Source organism: Schistocerca americana, chromosome 1 (assembly GCF_021461395.2).
Source record: "Schistocerca americana isolate TAMUIC-IGC-003095 chromosome 1, iqSchAmer2.1, whole genome shotgun sequence".
NCBI lineage: Eukaryota > Metazoa > Arthropoda > Insecta > Orthoptera > Acrididae > Schistocerca > Schistocerca americana.
In genome coordinates, this window is record NC_060119.1 from 934299144 (window position 1) to 934316482 (window position 17339).

The following is a 17339-nucleotide window of genomic DNA, read 5'->3' on the forward strand; positions in this document are numbered from 1 at the left end:
TTAACTGGAAAGGTAATTTGTTGAAAAGTAGGCTGCCCATATTTTTCTCCCCATTCTGACTTCTGCCTGATATTCGCCTCACCAAATGAATGTTCATATTTGTTGTAAACAAATCAAGTTGGCTTCTTTTTTCACACACACACACACACACACACACACACACACACACACAACACACACATGTGCTCCATATGTGAATGGAATGGGGAAGATCTAATAACTCGTACAATGCAGAGTTCTGCAATAAAATTTAATTACATTTTTGGAAGTAATATGTAAAAGTGTGAATCTAAGAAGAACTAATGGGAATTTTGGGTCAAATGCAGAGATTAGAGTAAATAGATGTGAAAAGTATACAAAAAGTTTGTGTAACAAGGAAGAAGTGACCAGCAATGTCATAGAAGGAAAGAGAGAATTTGATATGGAAGAAGTGAGTGAGTCAATATGAAACCCAGCTCCTGCAGAACTCTGAATGGGATGCTTTCAGGTAAGTTAGTAGGAGTTGAAGAGATACTTTTGTAGTTACTACTTCCAGTGAGAGATAAAAAAAGTGCAGTGCTGATGCCAAAAAGGCAATTCCAACCAGGTGTTAAGTAACCAGAATGTTAGGAATTTGAGAATGCCAAGAAAATCTTTGATGATATAAGACAGAATAAAATATTAAAAATAATAAAAATAGCTGGGATTCAGTACAATGGCAGCTGCAGAGCCTAAAATCGACAGAAAGCAAAGGGGGATCAGAAATTAATTTGTCCATTCATTCACACATCATTGCAAAGGAGAGTCTTCAGGGACATGGGACAAGGTTAGTTACATATTAACTGGCAGAACTGCTGTTACAGGTTACTTTTGCAAAATGTAGGAACAGCTCATAACAACTAATGATAATATTCTTAGAGTAAAAGCTATGGAATTTACTTCCAGTTTACTTTATTGCTATAAAGATGCTACTTTGTGGGATAAAAAGAAAAAAACTGCTGTTCCTTTTCCATTACTCCGCTCCTCTATTTATCAAATATTTTAAACTAAATATATATCTAATTTTACACATAAATATGAGCTGTCTACATAATGGTAAAGTTAAAGGCTGTTTAATGTGAACATTAATATTGTATGGAATTTACATCTCTCAAACCCCAAAAATCTGATAAATTACAGAAGGCATGACTAGCCTTTTTGTTGTGCCTCTCTGTGACTAAACTTCTCCCCTATACAATGAGCAGCAATTTATCCTTTTCATAATACTGTACTGTCATTATTCTATTCTGGATTTTCCAATGTTTAATAAATTACTCTTTTACTTTAGTTTTGAGTAGTTGGGAATTTCCAGTTTTCTGCCTGATGTATTGTGGTAAGCTATTACAGTGTCTTGCACTAGAATATATAGTCCTTTCCTGAATCTTAGACAGGGATGAACAGTCTTTATGGAAATTATATGTACTTCCAAGATGTTTTGAATTTCACACTCTTATCATTAGCCATGAAAAATATTGGGGAATAAACGTATTGGTACATTAGTGTAAGAATTCTGAGGAGGGATACACACGATATTCTTTTGTCAACAGTACATTATATTCTCACTGTACACTTCTGTGTAACAAATACTTCTTTACTTTGGCTTCACTGCTCCAGAAGATTGTGCATAGGGCAGAACTGAGAGAAAGTATCAATGTATGCCAATAATCCCATCTGCAAGTCAACACTGTGAGAGAGACTTAAATGTGCAAAGCATGCAAAACTGAGCTTATGCTTTAATTTTTCCACATTTTGGTGGCACCACAATTTTTTACCATTGGGATGCTTAGAAATTTCACAGATTTTTTGTTCACTGTGTACCTGTTGTCCTCTTTTTCTAGTATGTGTGAGACATGTTTACTTTTTTGAAAACGTGTAAGATCAGTTTTGTAAAATTTAAAAGGTAAGCTGTTTTCTGTGGACCAGTTGTATGCTTGTCTCACTATTCACCTGACTGTCACACTTGTGTCATATGCAGAATCCTCCAATATCTTAGGTACCGGTAAATCATTTATGCAGCTCAAGAACAGCGGTGGTCAAATCACTAAACCTTGTGAGATTCCGTATTTAATATTTCCCTGGATTTAAAATTTCTTTTATTAATGTGGTAGCATTTACTAATGTGTTTCTCTATTTTCAGTTGTTAAGATATCTATGAATGTAAAGTGAATATTTTTAATGCAATAACATTTTCATTTCCATAGCTGATGTTATAAGATGGTATCCAAAAGTTACCAGCTTTTGAATTTCTGGTCCAAATAATTACTACTACATTGAAATTTCCTGAATCAATGCGGCATCTCGCTGCAAGCTAAGTGATTTGGTTAGTTGTTAGTGAGCATATTTCCATTGTTATGTTTCCATTAATTTGCAGTTTTGTGATGGTTGACCTAAAAAAGCAGCAGGTCTGTGTACAGTTTTGTTTTAAACTCGGTAAATCCACTGCAGAAATGCTCCATATGTTGCAGTAAGGTTTAGGGGCAATGATTTAGGTCTGACACAGACATACAAGTGTTATAAGCATTTACAAACAGACTAGCATGTATCTTTCTATGTATATCTGTTCAACTTCTGTGATATCAAATGATGTTATATTATGTTATGTCTAACACATTTTGTAGGAATAGCCTTGGATTTATTGATTGTCTGTAGTGGTATGAGAATCTCATCTTTCTTATGTAACAGAATTTTTATGTTTTGATGAAAAACTTCAGATACATTTTGGTTTTTGTACTTAATGCCAAGATAGTATTTTTTTGTTCCTCTAATTCTTGCAATTGGTGAATTTGTGAATAATGAAAGACAAGTTCATGGTAGAATGTGTTAGAGTTAAGTCTGCATCTTAATATTGCTGGTACTGCTGAATAGCTTGTATGTTGCAGATACACTGAAAGGAATGAAAGAATAGTTCTGAACATTGGATAGATGTAATTCTAATGGTTGCCACTATTACTGCTTAAAGAATGAAAGACTTTCAGGAAATGTTGTATGAAAAAAATGCAAATAGGCCTATAACAATTAAGGCAAGTAGCAGAAAAGAGCTAAAAGATGAAATTGCAACACCAAGAAGGAGTTGTGTGGCATAAACAGAAGTTGGTAGGTGTGCTTCTACAACTGAAAGATGATATCTATTCAAATTCTGCACCACATTGAGGATGTAAATCATGTTTGCTTTAAAGAAATGCTGTAATGGTCATAAGCATTAGTTAACTCTGAGGACCGTGATGAGCTTATGTTAGTCAAGAATGACTTTAAGCAGACAAATATCACATTATCAACACCTCAGTGAGTTTGAATGAGGATGTGTAATAGGACTACGAGAAGCTAGATGTTCCTCTTGCGATACTGCAGAAAGACTTCGCAGGCATGCAGCCACTGTACATGATTGCTGGAAGTGGTGGTCATGAGAATGTATGGTAACACGAAGACAGAGCTCCGGACTGCCACGTGGCATTACTGAAAGGGAAGCCCAGTGTGTTCGGCATATGGCTCTGGTGCAGCAGCAATACGAGCAGCAGTTAGCACCATGGTGACACAACAAATTGTTACAAATTGGTTACTTCAAGGACAGCTCTGAGCCAGATGCCCTGAACTGTGCATTCCACTAGTCCTAAATGACCGACATTTGCAACTTCAGTGATGTCAAGCAAGAGATCATTGAAAGGCAGGGTGGAGCTCTGTTTTGTTTTCTGATGAAGGTTGGTTCTGTCTTGGTGGCAGTGATGGCCATGAGTCGTTTAGGAGGAGGCCAGCTGAGGGCCTGTAAAGATCCTGTCAGTGTGCTAGACACACTGGATGTCCAGCCAGAGATGTGGTCTGGGGTGTGATTTTGGACAACAGCAGAAGCCCTCTCGTGGTTATTCCATGCATCCTGACTGCAAATCTGTATGTCAATCTGGTGATTCTACCTGCCGTGCTGCCATTCATGAACAGCATTCCAAGGGAGGGGGGGAAGAGGGGCTTCCAACAGGATAACGCTTGCCCACATACCACTGTTGTAACCCAACATGCTCTACAGAGTGTCAACATGTTGCCTTGGCCTGCTCGATTGCCAGGTTTGTCCCCAGTCAAGTACATACAGGACATCATAGGATGACAACTCAAGTGTCGTCTACAGACAGCATTAAACATCCCAGTATTGATTGACCAAATGCAACTGACTTGGAACTCCATCAAACAAACTGACATCCAACACCTGTATAACACAACGCATGCACATTTGCATGCTTGCATTCAACATTCTGGCAGTAACACTGGTTTTTAATGTACCAGCATCTCACATTTGCAATGGCTTATGTTGCACCGACATTAACTTGTGATCTTGCACTGTTAATAACTTAAATACGTTACCTAGACAAATGTATTCCTGAAATTTCATTACTCTACATTATTTATTTTTTGGTGTTGTGATTTTTTTTGACAGTCTATTTGCTGAACACCAAAACTGTTCTTTAACATACGCCTATGTCTAGAATCATAATTATTCTACTAAAGAAGTAAAAAACAAGAGGAAAATAGGAACAGGGTTGATAAGGAGAAATATCCTTTTCCCATGAAATGGAAACTAATGGTATACAAAAACTGGCCTAAAATTGAGAGTAAATTTTTCTCAACATTATTTTTCAATAATTTCTTCTGAAGCACAGCATTGTTTGGCAGTGACTATGACATATAACACAAAAGAAAATTAATGAAATTACAAATGCAGCTGAAGTGATTGTAACACTCATATAATAGCAAATGAAACATAGAAAGTCACCACCAATCACCATAATGATCATCACCGTCATTATCAGCAGTTTGATATCCATTGCCGTGTGAAGGTATCCTCAAGACCTCTTCATGAATTTCAGTCTTTAGCTACATGCATCAGCCGTTGCTTCTGCACGTTTTCTTATGCCATTACCCATAGTGAAAGTGCCCGCTCAGAAAACCCTGAACGTAACTGATGAATATATTCAAAAAGATAACTCTACTATTTTTTCAAAGTTAAGATAATGATCAAACAATAGAAAATCCAGGATGGAATGTAGCAATTATTATGAAACAATTATTACGTGGAGCTTCACACACACACACACACACACACACACACACACACACACACACACACACAGAGTTGTCTCTCTCTCTCTCTCTCTCTCTCTCTCTGTGTGTGTGTGTGTGTGTGTGTGTGTGTGTGTGTGTGTTTTGTGTGTTGTCTGTTTTTGACAAAGGCCTTGTTGGCTGAGTAATATAGTTATTATTTCATTCTACAATCACATCCTTTGCTGCCCATGCTTCAAGTTCACAGAGGGCAATAGCAAAATAAATAGTTGGCTTTACACCATGACTTACTGGTATGACATTGTTGACTGGTTGGTGACGTAATCCATCTCTGTCCCTTTGTACTTGTCCTAAGGTAGATGGCTGACCCCTGTACACTCTCTGCTGTCTATCAATCTCAACTTCTTCGGCTGGGCCTACATCTTCTGCATATAGCTGGTGCTGTGAAAAATATGTGCAAGTATTTTGCAAATGCTCTATTTATAAGACTTTAAAAACAAGTACAAAAATGATAATATTTTTTTTATATCTCAGTTGGCTTACTCAAGTTTACTTTCCTCTTATCAGAAGCACAAGTTACACACATTGAAATTTTTATTGTAGGAAATGACACACGACAAACCAATAAACAAACTAAGCTTCTTTTCAGAAGTAAAAATATAACTGTTCTCAATATGAATAATCCAAAATACTTATATTTTTCCACTATTTCTGATTAGTCTAGCAGATGGCAATCAAAAGCATGTACAAATGTTACTAGTCACTAAAAACATTTAAACATCTTTCTCAAATTATCGCTGTAAAATTCACTAATAAACTGGTCAAGACTGGTAATTTCAAAGGCATATAATAGTTTTGTCTATGATATGTTTGTCAGTCAACGTATTAGTGAAAAATGATGAATACATTTTCCCCCCATAGCGACACTTTGTTATATGGTGCGACAATTTATTATTTCCCATAACTAGTTTCAGCCTGAGACCATTCATAAGTGGTAAATACAAAATGAGCATGTGTTACACGAATATTAACAATTTAATGTCTGTGACATGGAAATTCATTATCACCAATGTGCATTTGCAGCTATGAAAAAACTGAAGTTGTTTACCATGTAGTGGCAGAAGATCCAAAGAGCCACTGTAATAAACAAAATTCCACCTTACGCCTGATGTATATGCAGAAATGTAAACCACACTTCATGTTTTGCACCTGGTATAAACAAGGCTTTTCTAATCCATACTTCATTATGATACCATGTGTTGAATAGAGTTTTGTGTGTAATTACATGTGTAATAAGGTGAAGCTAATACACATCACTGTGTCAACAATGAACCACAAACAATGCCAAAGAAATGACATTTAAAACTTTCCCAGCATATAGAGTATTCCATGAATGCCTGGATGTCAGCAACTTCCTGTCACCATAGTTCAGCTCAAGATCTTTAGGACATGTTCAAATGTACACTGGCAGAAGTATAGCGTTTGGCAAAACAGACTGGCTGGACTGGAGGAGACAAGTATGTTCCTGTTGCTCTGTGATACACTCCTGATAATGCATGTGGTTCAATACATAATTTCACTGCTCCTGATTAGTCTGAAAGATAGCAATCAAAAGCTAGCACAAAAACATTTTGTTGTGCTCGTCTGCAACTCGGCATCTCCACTATATGGTGAGTAGCAACCTGTCCTTTTCAAAATACTGTCATTATTCCATCTTGGATTTTCCATTGTAAAGTACCAGAAGCATACTCATCTCCTCCAAGCTAGCACATCAGCTGTTACTGAACAGTGTATTTCTACTGGTCATTTAATGGACTATAATAGAACAAAAATTGATGCTCATACTTGAGCTTTTGGGACTACGTCATTAAGCAATCAGTGACAACACAACTGTTTGAGGACCTTTAACAATGGAAAGTTCAGGATGGAATGTAACAATATAATGGAAAGGAAAGTTCCCACTCACCATATAGTGGAGATGCTGAGTCGCAGATAGGCAAAACAAAAAGACTCATAAATGTAGCTTTCGGCCATTAAGGCCTTCATCAACAATAGACACACACACACACACACACACACACACACACACACACACACACGACTGCAGTCTCAGGCAAGTGAAACCACACTGTGCGTGTGTGTCTACATCTATTGTTGACGAAGGCCTTAATGGCTGGTTGCTTTATTTGTGACAATCTTTTTGTTCTGCCTCTCTGCAACTCAGCATCTTCACTATATGGTGAGTAGCAACTTTCCTTTCATAATATTGTTTGAGGAACTCATCGGCTGAGACATTGGTCTACATCTGGTTGCTGAAAAGAATCCTGTAATTGAGAATCCTTGTGCTTTGTGTAGCCAACATGCTGTTGCAATTTTGCAGAACAAAGGAAATCAATTTGACATCGATAAAGTGAATTTCTTCCATACAAGGTGCTAGGAGCAATGTACATTCTTGCAGTAGAGATGCATGTGCTCAAGTACAAGACTTAAGAATACACCATGCTTGTGCCAGTGGGGTTTTTAATACTGGAGCTAGATATACATTTGCCAGTATACACCTGAAGATGGCCAGGACTGCACCAATATACTGTGGCAGAAAGTAGGTGACACATGACAGTTCTCCCAAAATTTAGTAGAACTAAGTCAAAGAAGGTTAAGTCACCTTAAAAATAAAATCATAAGAATCGAGATAAAATCAGCTTTGTCAATCAAGGCTAGAAGCAAGGTGGCTACTGGAGGTTTATTCATCATTTTCCGCAACATGCTATTCAGTAGCACTAACGTAATTTGGAGACCACTTATGGTGTTCATACAAAACATCAAAGTGAAGTAAAAACAAAAATTATTCTGGAATTGCTGAGGTCAATGCTAGTAATAATGTATCCCCCTTTCTCTGCCCACATGAGGAAAAAAGATGAAAGAAATATCCATCAAAGCAGGAAAAATATTTTCATAGATTCAAGTTCTTAACAATTTGAAAAGACTATCATAGATATGTTAAAGGAAAGGATATGGAAGCATGAGTAGTGAGATTAAATTTCATTTAAAACAGGAAAACCAAGACAATAAGTTATCTGAACATATAATGATTTTATGACACTGTTCTACACTACATAACATTGACATTAAATAAAACAAATAGAGAATATTTAAAAAGAAAAACATATTTAATCCTATGATCAAATCTAAGATTCTTTTAATACCTTAACAATTTCTTCTTGTTGTTGGCGTTGTTGCTCCTGTTGTCCTCTAGAGATGGCAACTGGAGCCCTGCATCAAAATACAAATGTCACTTATAACAAGAATTTTGAAAGTTTTATTACTGCAAAAATATGTTTAATAACTGAGGAGCAACTACCGTAACTCTCTGAAGCAGATCCATAAAGATCATTCTCCCCTGTAGTGAAAACTGGCATGTACAGCAACAGCAAGAGAAGTACTGTGAAATTTTGAGTTGCAAAAATTAGACGAATGATCCAGAGGAATGATGAAACAGTGATTTCTCAGATTACATTCAATTTCTGATGTGTACTTCAGTATCTTTTCTGTTCCAAGATTCTAATTATTTACTATCCAAGTTGACATCTATTATGTATATCCTTATCCTTCAGTATCATAATAATTGTTTTAGTCTGCATGGTATTTCAAGGAGTGCTTCTTCTGAGATTCACAAATGAAATGCACAGGAGAGCTTCTGTAAAGTTTGGAAAGTAGGAGACGAGGTACTGGCAGAAGTAAAGCTGTGAGGACGGGGCGTGAGTCGTGCTTGGGTAGCTCAGATGGTAGAGCACTTGCCCGCAAAAGGCAAAGGTCCCGAGTTCAAGTCTCGGTCTGGCACACAGTTTTAATCTGCCAGGAAATTTCATATCAGTGCACACTCCGCTGCAGAGTGAAAATCTCAGTCTGGAAACATCCCCAAGGCTGTGGCTAAGCCATGTCTCCGCAATATCCTTTCTTTCAGAAGTGCTAGTTCTGCAAGGTTCGCAGGAGAGCTTCTGTAGAGTTTGGAAAGTAGGAGACAAGGTACTGGCAGAAGTAAAGCTGTGAAGACGGGGCATGAGTCGTGCTTGGGTAGCTCAGATGGTAGAGCACTTGCCCGCGAAAGGCAAAGGTCCCGAGTTTAACTCTCGGTCCGGCACACAGTTTTAATCTGCCAGGAAGTTTCAAAGTGCAGCACTTTTAAATAACGTGTGGAGTAATTTCATTTTCATATATTATGTGGCTTGGAAGTTTCATTTTCTTCAGTCTTCACTTCTGGGCTTGTTATATCTACTTTGCAGCTTCAAGATAATTTGTTTTATCTAATTTTGGAATATATTTGATAGTGCTAGGGAAGATGATATTTGTGTAGCTTTTTTTATAAAAGTTTACAGTGAATCTGAATACCGACAGCAACCAGAAAACAATAGAGAGATACTGCGTTCTCAAATCAACAATAATTAAAATAAAATTAAAAAACCACTATCTTGCTATTTTGCAACAAGATTGTGTTTCCTTCCCTGTTTTTATTGCCACGTTCTGCCTAGCACCTACAATGTAGTCAGTTAATATAACATTTAAAATTTCTTGCCACTAACACAGATCATTAAACAAGAACAAGAAAAGAGGTATTAAGTGGGATAATGAATGTGCAAAAAAACATATCACATTTGAAGATCCAGCTGTAGCACAGAATTATGTTTCCCACCAATTATTCAATACACATCATATGCATTACAAGTAGACATTTTAGAGTAATGCTGCAACAGTGGAAATTCCAGATTTGAACACACACAAACGCGTGCATGGACACGCACGTGCCCACACACACACACACACACACACACACACACACACACACACACACACACACACACACACACACACACACACTATTTAAATGATACAAATACAAAAGCAAAACATCAGACTCATAATTTTTACTTTCATTGCTTTTATGTACTTCTCCAGAGAGAATAATAGTGCAAGTAACAGATTTTCTTACATGAAGCCATCTTACATCTTTCCAATGAATGCATTTATTCATTCGTTGTGTTCTGTAGAATAACTTCAAGGATGTGGACTGACTGCCAATCTATTCAGCTCTATGTACTTATAGCATCCAGTATAATGGGAATGTGACTACACTTTGTGTGATTCATAAAACACATTGCACTTATGTACAGACTCTACTAGGGGCATTTGGATATGATGTACAACTTCATAGTTATACAAATATCATTAAAACTATTTACGATGTACTGATTATGAGTATAGTACACCAGGCAGATGCTAGATGACAGCTGTGAACACCGTGTATAGTGACAGGACGGCACTTATTTGTTGTTAAACAGAGAAAACTAGGGTCAAGATGGAAGGTGACTATCAAGGATAAAAATAGACTGCAAGGTTTTTGTGAAATTCATAAATGTTTAACTGTGAAGTAAGGTCAAGAAGCTCCTACATAAAAGACTATTTAAAACTGGTTCACTAGTTGAAGAGAATCTGCATGCAAGTACGTGAGCACTGGTCATCTGTCACCATCACTGTCTCCATGAAACATAGAGTTTGTGTCAACAGTGGGCTGTACTATGATACCCCTATATGAGTTAAAAGCAAAATTCAGCAAAGAAGGCAGGGAAAGTAGTTGAATGAAGTGCTCCTCCAGGGCAACAATGCACAGCCCCACACCAACAATGCCATAACTGGAAAGTTGACATCACTAGGGTTCACTGTTGTGCCAAACCAGCATATTTACTGGGTCTTGCGCCACTTGATTATACTTTATTTGATAACATGATGGATGGGCTGTGAGCTAAGACCTCCAGACAAATGTCCAGAAGTAGGTGCATAGTACCCACATATAATGGTGATGCAATAATGAAGTTGCCAAGAAGGTGACAGCAGTGCACTGATGACAGTGGGGAGTAGACTGAGAGGTCCCATGTATATTGACTCATTTTCATTGATATACAAGGTTAAAAAAACTGCTACTGTAAATCATTTCTGAATGCTCATCATTTTTAAAATTAAAGTAATTAAAAAAAGAAATAAAAAACTTATCACTACAGCATCAAGCAGTAATGCACAGCAGCTGACAGCGAAAGATGCTAACAGAAGGTATACCTGGAGGGCGGCAGTGCAGATGGAGTGGTCTGTCGCGTCCGTGGGTCCGTCACTCGCACGGTACTGACAGTAGCACCCTCCCCAGCACCACAGCCGACGTTGCGCGGCCAGTCACATGTCTGCAGCTCGTGACTGTTCACGACAATACCGTATTTCAGAATGTCATAAAATAAGCAAATGATACTTACATCATACCAAAAATAACTTGTTTATTTATTGATTGGTGGCGACTTTGTGAAATCCGATCTATTGTGAGGCACCCAACAATTATCTACAATGGGAAAAAAGGGACCAGATGATTTGCTTGGGAAAAGTATTTTTGTTTACCTTTACAATTTAAGTTTTTTTATAAAGTCGTTAATTGATTTGACTAATTTAATGTTGTCCTCCATGTTCTTCTACCTTGGATTAATAATTTCACATCTAGAAACATACTGCACCAAAAATTATACTACCTGCTTTACAAATTCTAATCTTTCCATTTCCATCAACTTTTTAACTCTATTGTTTACTCTGATACCAAGCTAATTATTAGTGAATACTGTGCACATTCTTTGACATCAATTTGCTTTTGTTTGATCCAATTTCCTTCTATCCTGCTATTAACTATCCAAACATATTTAATAGAAAATACACATAGAAATAAATGCTAAAACAATTTCATCAGCCCACACACCCTTCCATCAGAGTGTAGGAGCTAGTGCAGTGAATAAACATATAGGTGCACTATTCTTACAGCCAGATCCTTTTAGAGGATCAATACTACAGAAAATTAATATAGTTTTCATTATAAGAAAAAGGAAATCGAATACTAACCAAATATAGTATGTTAACTGGGCTCACTATAAAAATATGTTTCAAAAGGTATGAATCCCCATGTGTAAGTACACCCAAAAACCCACATTCTATATTTCTCTCCTTGATCATCAAACGTGAACTGAACAGAAGTTGTAGAAAAAACATATTTTCCATGTGGAAATGAAATTATTTAAAATTCACTTAATTCCTTTTTACACTGCTTTTTGACACATAATTTATGAAAGGCGTTGCAGCTGAAAAGAAATGAGAACAGATTACCGCCAAATCTGCACACTCTGAGCACAATTTTATGAACAAAGAGTACAATGCAATGTTGACAAGTGAAATGGTCTATTTCAAACTTGGTACATGGTCGCTTTGCATGTCCAGAATAGGTCACAACCTTTATTAGCCTTTCAGTATGCTTTCCATGCCGTTGAGTTTGTCAGTGAAAGTTTTAGATTTATATTAATACCTTTACACAAAAATACATACTTTAACAAGTACTTATCATTACATATAAATATATCTAAAAACAAAGAAGATGTGACTTACCAAACGAAAGCACTGGCAGGTCGATAGACACACAAACAAACACAAACATACACACAAAAATCTAGCAGATGTCCATCTCTGCCCAAACTCTTTGCCTTTACAAATGTCTGCTTGTGTCTGTGTATGTGCGGATGGATATGTGTGTGTATGCGAGTGTATACCTGCCCTTTTTTTCCCCTAAGGTAAGTCTTTCCGCTCCCGGGATTGGAATGACTCCTTACCCTCTCCCTTAAAACCCACATCCTTTCGTCTTTCCCTCTCCTTCCTTCTTTCCTGATGAAGCAACCGTTGGTTGCGAAAGCTAGAATTTTGTGTGTATGTTTGTGTTTGTTTGTGTGTCTATCGACCTGCCAGTGCTTTCGTTTGGTAAGTCACATCTTCTTTGTTTTTAGATATATTTTTCCCACGTGGAATGTTTCCCTCTATTATATTCATATCATTAATTTGAACCCAACAATTACGTTTGTTATTGTAACTGTTGCATTTCGAAATCTTTCCTGTCATCTTATTTTCTCTTTCTGTGTTTGCAAGTAGTCTCACTTTATATTCACCTTCTCCTTTTTACCGTAATCTACCATACAATTTTATCCCGCCTATATATACTCAATGATACGTAACCCACTTCCAAACCATAGCCAAAAATATTTTTTTTCCGCTTTCAACACTACCGCTGCTATAAAATCCACCGTTTCCAGTTCACAAACAGTTCCTTTCACCTATTAAACAACCATTTCGGCTAGTTCTAATAACTTTCGCTTTATGTCCATTTCCGTTTTTCCCACATCACTGATCATTTTTAGCGGCTTCCCACAGGTTTTAACGTCATTATTTCTTCGTCAGACAATTGTTAGCCTCATTTTCATAATCTGCCACCACAAAACCACTCCTTTTTATACATTTGCACGAAGTTTTTTCGAAATTTTTCCGAATTTCTCCACCCTTTAACGTGTTTTGGAGGCAACACAACCACATAACCTTTGTTCACATCGTTGTTTACCAACCCAAGTTCACCACAGGATCAACATAGCTCTGCTTTTACCAACACTTTTTCGCCTTTTTTCACACCAGATCTCCAGGTGCTTTCCAGTTCACCTTTATCTCTCCCCATATATTTTTATTTTCATTTCAGCCTCATGCCACACTTTCCACCTTCTAATACCATGTCACCATCACAATATCCTCACAACGACCCCATTAAGTTTTATTTACATTCCATCCACAAACATGCCTTCGCCCTAGCCAGATTACGCTCCCATACTTTATTTTCCCAGGCCTGTCTGACATTTGGCATTACCCCCAAAGGCCTCACACTTAAAGTTCCCATCTCTGGCTAATTATACTAAAGGACATATCTGCCCAAACTCTTTGCCTTTACAAATGTCTGCTTGTGTCTGTGTATGTGCGGATGGATATGTGTGTGTATGCGAGTGTATACCTGTCCTTTTTTCCCCCTAAGGTAAGTCTTTCCACTCCCGGGATTGGAATGACTCCTTACCCTCTCCCTTAAAACCCACATCCTTTCGTCTTTCCCTCTCCTTCCCTCTTTCCTGATGAAGCAACCGTTGGTTGCAAAAGCTAGAATTTTGTGTGTATGTTTGTGTTTGTTTGTGTGTCTATCGACCTGCCAGTGCTTTCGTTTGGTAAGTCACATCTTCTTTGTTTTTAGATATATTTTTCCCACATGGAATGTTTCCCTCTATTATATTCAATGCTCTATTATTTTTGACATGATTGGCACATTTGATATAGACTTGTAATTATCTAGTAGATGTGTGTCTCTGTCTCCCTTTCTGTATTGCAAATGTAACTATAATTTTAAGGCATTCCAGTAAACCAGCATCATCAAGATTTTTTTTACTACTAGAGGTACAGTATTTACTTAAGTATTATGTATTTGCTTATTTTTAAGTCGGGAAGATATCTCCTTGGGGAAAATTGTGCCCTACTGGATAAAGTGAAGAAGATATTGCAAAACAAGGATTAAAGTTACATGTGAGTATTCACTTTTAATTACATATTGAACTACAATGTTGTTGGCCTCTAGTTATATTCTTAGTAAATGTCAATAAATGCTCAATTTTTCCAGAAGAATACCAAGAAAAAGCAAAATAAATCAATGTTACACTTATGTGAGACAGATGAAGTAGATGCATGAGTACAGCTAATGGCAACTGAAGATAAAATTTGTGTTTATAATTCAGAAACACAGGACATTGTGAATGTCTCAAAGGTTTCTTGCCAAATTGACATATACTTAAGACCACAATGGAGACATGAAGCCTAACACATATATACCCAAACAATGACTGTCACTAAATATAGTTCTGCCAATCTTGTAGAATATACTCCTGCCAATCTTGTACTTCACTTCCATCTTTATTTATTTATAAACCAGCTTGTGATGCACCTTCACATGGAACAGATCCAAGTAGGTCCTACATATTTAGTTTGTGAATAAATAACAGGAGGAGTGTGACAAATGCTCATGAAAGGTGCAAAATTGCCAGCAGCCACTGCACCATGGCAATCTGTTTGTTTCATTTCAAAGCAGGCTTATTTATCAAAAATGTAAGAAGATGCATGAGTGAGGAAGCAAACAATGCCCAGTAAGTGCACAGGGAGAGGATCAGAGTGGGAGAAACATCTTTACCTCAGGAGTGACTCCAAATCTGAGCCAGATGAGTGGCAATTCATAATTGGGTTTTGTGATTTAATAGCTTTGAAATTTCATGGCAAAAAGTTTCGGATGCAGTTGCTTGTAATCAGTCTCCATTACATGCGCCACCTTTCTTCAGATTGATTCTAAATTGATAAGTCTGACCATGTGGTGGTGCAGAATGCTAGTTCGGTTTGTGAAGTTTCTTTCCAGGAGGAGGGGATGCAGTGGTGTTGATGCAGCTGCCCTATCAGCAGTGCATGCAGTACTCATATGAAGTAATGAAACTTGGCATTTTCACATTTAATAATGTCATTAGATGTTACAAATTATTTATCAGGAGCAGCTTCAATGATGTTGTTAATTGCTTTCCACAGTTCACTCAGTGTTCTAACACAGTTTCTCCCAGGAAGTATAGCTATCACATGATCAAACATTTTGTGCAATCAAGCTCAACAGCACAACATGAGATTCACAGTCTACTATAACAGGTATTGTTACAAAAAGTTAACTGTAAGTTGGGTGACTGCCAGAGGGGGTAACAGGGAGCAAAGCAAGCAAGGCCAGTCCCCACATAGAGTGCAGAGTGTAATGGAACTTGTAAATGACCCTATTTTCACCACAACTGGAATACACAATACACACAAATAATCAGAGTTCCTGCTACACACAAATACTCAGAGTACTTGATACACGGGGACGACCAAACTACCAAGTACACAAAAGTACCTCAGAAATTGTATAAACTTTGGTTTTCTTTGGTATGATTAAATAAATTATTGAAAATTATTTCACTGAGGCACAAACCTACTACAACACATAATAACAAAATACATAAAAATGTGAAAAGTTCTGTTCTCTTCAACTATGAGAGAAAGATTTGAGTTGATTCAAATCTGTCATTATTACAATTTAAATAAATATTAACTCCAATTTGAATAGCTTCTGCAGTGTAAATGTCATAAAATATTACTGACTTATAAATTTTATTTGTCAATGTAATCAATCGATATGTACTTGTAGCACCTTCGAACTGCGATGCAACATGAGCATCACTAGTCACATTGTATCCGAGTTAGTTTTCACGCACATTTCTCTCGATCAGAAGTCTGAACTCTGTTCTGGTCAGTAGTAAGAAGTATCACATTCTTGTTTTACTTGTGGATTATGTTTGGAAATATACAGGTGGGACTTTTAATCCAAATATTAACATTCAGCACAGGAGGTAAACCTGTTTATCCTACTACAACCAACCATAAGGAATTATATCTCTTACGCCATCGAGCCTACTTGAAGAAGAAACTACTATGTAATATGACATAAAAGTTAAGTTGATATTAACAGACTCAAGAGTTATTATCCCACTGCTATTTAAACACTAATGTTCCCCCATTTGTGCTCCAGAGGCAGTGTTGACTGAAACCATGAATGGATACTACCACCCGAAGCCAACCACTTCACACATTGAAGAGCCAAAGAAACTGGTACGCCTGCCTAATATCTTGTAGCACCCCCGCGAATGCGCAGAAGTGCCGCAACACGACCTGGCATGGACTCGACTAATGTCTGAAGTAGTGCTGGAGGGAATTGACACCATGAACCCTGCAGGGCTATCCATAAATCCGTAAGAGTACAAGGGGGGTTGAGATCTCTTCTCAATAGTACGTTGTAAGGCATCCCTGATATGCTCAATAATGCTCATTGCTGGGGAGTTTGGTGGACAGCGGAAATGTTTAAACTCAGAAGATTGTTCCTGGAGCCACTCTGTGGGGCCGTGTGGGGTGTCGCATTGTTCTGCTGGAACTGCCCAAGTCCGTCGGAATGCAAAATGGGCAGGAATGGATGCAGGTGATCAGACAGGATGCTTATGTGCATGTCACTAGTCAGAGACGTATCTAGACTTATCAAGGGTTCCATATCACTCCAACTGCACACGCCCCACACCATTACAGAGTTTCCACCAGCTTGAACAGTCCCCTGCTGACAAGCAAGTAAATGGATTCACGAGGTTTCCTCCACAGCCATGCACACCCATCAGCTCGATACAAAATGAAACGAGACTCGTCCAACCAGGCAACATGTACCCAGTCATCAACAGTGCAATGTCGGTGCTGATGGGCTCAGGCGAGGCGTAAAGCTTTGTGTCGCCGATTCTTTTCAGTCG

The 17339-nt window shown here is 37.6% G+C and overlaps 1 protein-coding gene across 11 annotated transcripts in view; it reads right to left on the reverse strand.

The window, feature by feature from the left end:
* LOC124615457 overlaps window positions 1-17339 on the reverse strand; it is a 354502-nt gene that overhangs the window by 105721 nt on the left and 231442 nt on the right. For all 11 annotated transcript variants that reach the window (XM_047143452.1, XM_047143442.1, XM_047143435.1 and 8 more), the window contains exons 3-5: window positions 11167-11298; window positions 8265-8331; window positions 5353-5502 (exon numbers count right to left, since the gene is read on the reverse strand). In XM_047143452.1, the coding sequence (XP_046999408.1) occupies window positions 5353-5502; window positions 8265-8331; window positions 11167-11298 (349 nt within the window). The remainder of the gene's footprint in view (window positions 1-5352; window positions 5503-8264; window positions 8332-11166; window positions 11299-17339) is intronic.